This window comes from Gadus morhua, chromosome 12 (assembly GCF_902167405.1).
Source record: "Gadus morhua chromosome 12, gadMor3.0, whole genome shotgun sequence".
In the NCBI taxonomy this organism is placed as follows: Eukaryota; Metazoa; Chordata; class Actinopteri; order Gadiformes; family Gadidae; genus Gadus; species Gadus morhua.
This window is the reverse complement of record NC_044059.1, coordinates 12,365,801-12,371,800: the sequence shown is the minus strand read 5'-3', so window position 1 is coordinate 12,371,800 and position 6,000 is coordinate 12,365,801. Positions and strand designations below refer to the sequence as shown.

Sequence of the window (6,000 nt, the reverse complement as noted above, 5' to 3'; positions counted from 1 at the left end):
GGAGAAAGGGGGAGATGGGTGAGGAAGGGGGCTGAGGGAGAGATAGGAGGGGTGCTGCTGAGATGGTGTTTATAGCAGACCGGGACGGGCCCACTTACTCTAAGTCTGAGGGATTACGAAGCGACCGCTAGCGTGGAGACTGGGGGCCTCGTACTCGGCGGACTGGTTTAGGTGGACACGTCGTCCCACAGCCACACTAACCCAGGAAGAGGCCTGACGGTGAGGAACGCCTTCAGTGAGGGGCACCGTGAGGTTTCTGCCGTCTCCTGTTAGTCGTCTTACTAATGACTGATGATTCACCCTCAAGATGGCGGTCGTCAGTCAGTCAGTCAGTCAGTCAGTCCAGCTATGAAGCGACGTCCTGCTCCCGTGGTTTTCTTCGTGTGGTGTCTCTTCGCCGTTTGCATCCTATAAAATGTTCCCAGACGTGAGGACGCTAGAACAGACATCGGCACATAAATTCGTACACATGAAAGAGGCAAACCGTTAAATGTGATGTCACAGACATGTAAGCCAATGGAACGCTGAAGGCCAATGAGGTCGCTTTGAGTTTAGTTTTAGATTTTTCTCGTAAAGCGACTTTGATGAGGTTGTTCGTGAGGACACAAGGATACAAGCTCTTTAGGACGTGGACGGGCCTGCGATGGTAAGTGCAGAGTTGGCTGGGTTCCCATTGTAGGTGGATGTTCTTTTAAAGGAGGACGATCAACCCCCCCCCCCCCCCATAAGGAAATAACAATAGTGTCTGGGTCTACCGTCGGTCAAACCAACAGCCACTGAAGTTTTCTAATTAACATAAAAACATGCATATAGACAAACACTAACTTTATGCATTCTACAAACTTCGTACGATAAACGTGATCTGATGATTTGTTTAAGATAAAATGTATCCCTAAAAGGAAAACGTTATAATATCAGAGGGAAGAAGATGAGATGAGGGGTTATTGATCCACAAGGTAAAGTGGCATTAGAGAAACAGAGCCCAAACATTTAGTAGTACCTAGAAGTATTACCAATTAATGTCTGGTCACATGAATCGTGTCACACAAAGCAATTGAAGACCACAAGCCGGTCCGATTTATTTAATTCAAATTCATAGTCTTCTCAGAAAGTGAATTAAGTTACCCACAAAAAAAAGGATGTTCTGGCAGCTTGTGACGCAGCTCTGTGATTGGCTGAGAAGGGTGGGCGGGGGGGGGGGGTCGGCTGTACGAAATAAATCTAATGTCAATCCTAGTTTTTGTCCCTGCAGATTGTGGGATTCCCTGTTATAGTATAGCGTATGAGTTTAAACTACCATGATGAACTCGCTTAGGGTCGGCTTAGCTCAGGAGGTAGAGCAGTTGTCCTTGTAACCGAAAGGTTGCTAGTTCGATCCCCAGCTCCTCCTAGCTGAGAGTCGATGTGTCCCTGAGCATTACACTTAATCCTGACGAGCTGGCTTGACTCTGCGTCGGCGTGTCAATGTGTGTATTAACCGATGTAGAGACGCTTTGGATAAAAGCATCTGCTAAATGCGCTAATTGTAATTGTAATTTACTGAGCCGAACTGTAGCTTGCTGCATCCAAGCTAAGTGTCCGTTATTGACTCGCCGACCGATAATGGTGCCTGTAAGGCAGCACTTTGTTAGTGCGTACTGACCCGCGAGACGACATCAGTCTGATCTCACCCACTGAGAGCCATTGGGTGTCGGAGCAACACCAGATGTGTCTGCAAAGTGAAAGTGGACCGAGGTACTGAACGATGGATCGCTTCATCTGCTCATAACATCTGTACCCCTCTTCTCTTCCCTCCGGCTCCCCCAGTGTGAGTGACAGCGGGAGTTCCCAGGGCCTCTCCCAGCCCTCCACCCAGACTACCCAGTACCTGCGGGCCGGACACCCCCAACAACGCAGCCTCCGTCACCAGTAAGACCTCCACCCCCCTCCGCCCTCTCTCCCCCAGCCTTTCCCTTGACCTCCGCCCTCACACCCCTGACCTCTGACCTTTATGTCACCCCTCCACACGTCAACATGCTTGTGCGTTTGTTGCTGCGAGCTGAGTCACATTGGTTCATGTTGGGGCACGATTAAATGTGTCTACTATTGTACTTATTTAATACCTAATATCTACTAATACCTAAATACTGCAGCGGGCTTGATATATTATTTGCTCTGAAAACGTCTCTAGACGGTTCCCGCGCTGCTCTCCGTGTTGTTGTGTTCTAAGGGTAAGTAGAGACAGAGCTCTGAAGGCAGCTAGCATGGCAAAACCAAGAAAGAACGGTACCTAGCTAGCTACTCACCGCGAGTACAAACCCTCTATAGACAACGCTAAAACCTTTCGCTCTGCGAGCGATTCATATAGGCAGACCAACGTCGAACCCGTGTTCCCTGAGCGAGGCAGGTGCGCGGCACGCTAATGTGTCAATGGGGTGATTGTAAAGCGAGGCAGTGAGCTTAAGTGGAGGCAGCAGGTTGTGATAGCAGCTCAGGATGTTGTTGCTCCTGCCTGGGAAGCTGTCACGCACTCACAACCAGTCCCATTGTACTCACCTGTTATTTAAATGACTTTATATTTATATATACTTCTGTGACTGACATACGTCTGCTGGTCCAATCACGTGCATCATTTTGTATGGTCCCCAGAGCTTCCTGTTTCAATATGCAATGCATCTTAATCCTACAGATTTTTAATTATACTCCTAGTGTTTCAAAGTTAAGGGGCTACTATTATGGCCCAAGGTGTGTTGCTGATTAACCATAACAAGGCGTATGAACATTCCCTGTGTAACATCTAAAGTGGGCGTATCCATCCCACAGTTGTTGCAGCCCACTGATTGGCTGTTAGGCTGATCCATCAACCATATAGGGGCAACTAGAGTGCTGATCTTTTGCTTCATTATTATCACGCACATATTCTCACTTGCTTGCTTCGTTTTCGTATATTTACAAAATGATTAACATTAGGGTGCTTTGTCTTTGTGTTGTAACATTGTCGCCACCTAGTGGGGAACCACTGTCACTAATGTCCATAATGTCACGCCTCCAATCATCTGTCTGTCTCTGTTGGCTCTGTGCGTTCATATCCAGAACTGTGTGTCTACCCCTGGTACCATACCCTTTTTATTGGTCACTCTCCCCTCTGCGCGGTGGGTTTACCCATCTGAGCATTGCTAATGTAATGGATGTCAGGCGGCCAGCGTATCTCTAACCATCTGCAATCAGGCATCCATTAGATGAAGCTCATATTGTAATGATGGGGGAGCATTCCATTGAGCATTCCTCTCTCTCTCTCTCTCTCTCTGTCTCTCTCTGTCTCTTTCTCTCTCTGTCTCTGTCCCTCTCTTTCACTCTGTCTCTGTCTCTCTACTTCTTTCTCTTCTGCCCATTCACTTCCTATCTCTCCTCTACAACCCCTTCTCTGTCTCTGTGTGTCTCTCGCTCTCAGCTCTGGCTCTCTCTCTCTCCTCGCTATGGGCTCTCTGTCTATCCTGCCATTAACCACCTCTCCTTCCCCCTTTCTTTCTCTCTCTCTCGCTCCTCCACCCTCTCTCCATCCCTCTCTTTCCTTCACCCCTTTCTTCTCCTTCCTCTCTCTCCTCCACCTCCTCTCTCCATCCCTCTCTCTCTCCTCCACCTGCCTCTCTCCATCAGACAACCATCCCGGTACTGCACCCATTCTCCAGCTTGCCGCCGCATACCTCCTCCTACCCCATCCCCGTGCCCCCGCCCACGAAACCAAAAGTAGTTCCACCTGTGGTTTCTAACAGAGCGGGGGGAAGTACTCTCTGCAGCACAGCATGATGGCTAGCCTAGCTTAGCACGGTCTGGCTAGCCCAGCTTAGCACGGTCTGGCTAGCCCAGCTTAGCACGGTCTGGCTAGCCTAGCTTAGCACGGTCTGGCTAGCCTATCTTAGCACGGTCTGGCTAGCCCAGCGCTACATAGACCTAGCGGTAGCAAGGGATCCGGGCTCTGTGGTATTCCAGTAATCATAGGAATAACTTCACACACTAGCATTATTAAAGCACAATGTCTGGTCAAATGGGATCCATCTGTGCAGAATGTGGATGCATAAGAAGCCAGTATTTCTAATGTATTTATTGGCTGGCGTCTCGGTCTTGTTTGGCATTTCAGCACTGTTATTACTATAGCCCAGTCAAAGGTTTTCGTCATTTTTTCCTTATTAGGCTTGTGAGGCAAAACTCTTCATTCTAGCATTAAACTTCAGCACAGCTAGCTTATCCCTAGCATCGCCTCATGTGGTTCCATTCATTCCCTTTTGTGTTTCATGTCTTCTCACCATTGCTGTCACATCATTCAAGTCATCACTGCATTTCTTAATTCTAAATGACTCCTTCTTGTGTATGTGTGTTTTAGAATGTGTGGTTCAAGCTCATCTAAACTTGAATTGGCCACCAGATGGCAGCAGTGAGCCATGTTCTACAACCGGGACGTGTTTAGCTCCATATCGGGATACAGAGGTTCTCAAAAATTGTCTCACCCCCTTGAATGACAAATCCAGTGTGTCACTAGGGTCGAACTGCACACTCAGTACATCACTCAGTACCCCAAATCAGTGATCCTTCTTTTAAGAGGGGTTCCGGGCAATCTAAGGCCAGGGACCCGTTTTCCCGACTGGATCGCAACCCGATTTGGGCTCAGTGAGACCGGGAGCCCACTGGTTCAGATGGAATATGGAGACTATGGGAATAATAAACGATGGGTTTGGACTGAGAGTTTAAGAAAGGTGGGGGAGTGTTGTTCCCCTGGTTACGACCCACGCAACTTTATAAGACCTTTAGTGTGGATAAGAGCCTGACAATGAGTGATCTTGTCCATGAAATGCGCGACACACCGTAGAGTTATACTATAGGTGTCCGGGAAGCCTTAACCTCACTCGGGCGCGGGCATTAAATACATCGCTGCTCAGGCGGAGCTTCACCAGCCTCACACACACACCGTGGTGTTAAAAATACTTTTCCCCGAAAAGCCCAACTCTCTCGCGGACACTGCAGTCCGCCGCCGCCCAGACAGAGCTTAGCACCCCCCCCACCCACACTGTGCCGACGTTAGACTACCCATGGAAGAGGTAGTCTAACGTCATGAACAGAACCGGCAGAGGGAAACGTTTACATCGTGTTTTGAGGAGAACGGCAAAAACAGACGGTTTTACCCCTTTTTTTTTCTCTAAATTGGGGACTTCAGTAACAGTGATAAAATGGCATAGATTACTATTTTGCTATCATAGAAGACGTGGTTTGGGGTTCACTGGCTCTTTAAGAACCCCCGCTGAGACTGTTCTGCTTCGACTGTCCCAGCGGTCAGGGGCAGGGGGGGGACCAGGAAACCATAGCATGTTCTTCACGCCCCAGTGGTCCAGCTCACAGAGACAGTGGTGGTTATAAAGGAGAGCTGCTCTGTGGTCAGTAAACAGGATTAACCCCGCAACCGGGATCACAATTAATCACCGCCAGAACGGAAAATAACCACGCCTGTGTAGATATTAATGATTAATTACTCTGTGAGGCCAATCCACGGCCCGCTGGGCCTGTTGGATATGATAGGATATCTGGCTCTGGTTCGGAAGGACAAAGGAATGCCATTAGTTTGGATTTGTTACATAATTTAAAAAAAATAAGAAACAACTTCTCATGTCCACTTTAGGCAATCCGACCCATCGGTTATAGAGAACAAAACACAAAGTGCTTTCTGCTGAAGAATTACATTGCAGGTTTGTTTGTTTCTCCTTTCAGAGAAGTCGATTTATCGTATATAAAAAAAAAAAACGGGGGAACGAAAGAACAAACGGTTGAACAATATCCCTGAGATTGGTCTGAAAAGAATCCTGCCCATCAGTGCAGCGGTGATGAACAGTGCCGCTAGCCTTCAAGGCTTCTTGTTGAACGGCCACGCCTCCCCCTAGTGTTAAAGCCCTGTGCTCCACCACTGGGGAACCTCCTGCCTCTTCCACCGCCAACCGTCAGACCAACCTCCCAGCCAGCCTGCGTGCCAGAGCT

The 6,000-nt window shown here is 48.5% G+C and overlaps 1 protein-coding gene across 1 annotated transcript in view; it reads left to right on the top strand.

The window, feature by feature from the left end:
- The window catches only part of ryk (receptor like tyrosine kinase), a 48,657-nt gene that overhangs the window by 22,696 nt on the left and 19,961 nt on the right, over positions 1–6,000 (top strand). The window contains 2 exon segments of the mRNA XM_030372916.1: positions 1,807–1,876; positions 1,878–1,908. Coding sequence (XP_030228776.1) covers positions 1,807–1,876; positions 1,878–1,908 — 101 coding nt within the window.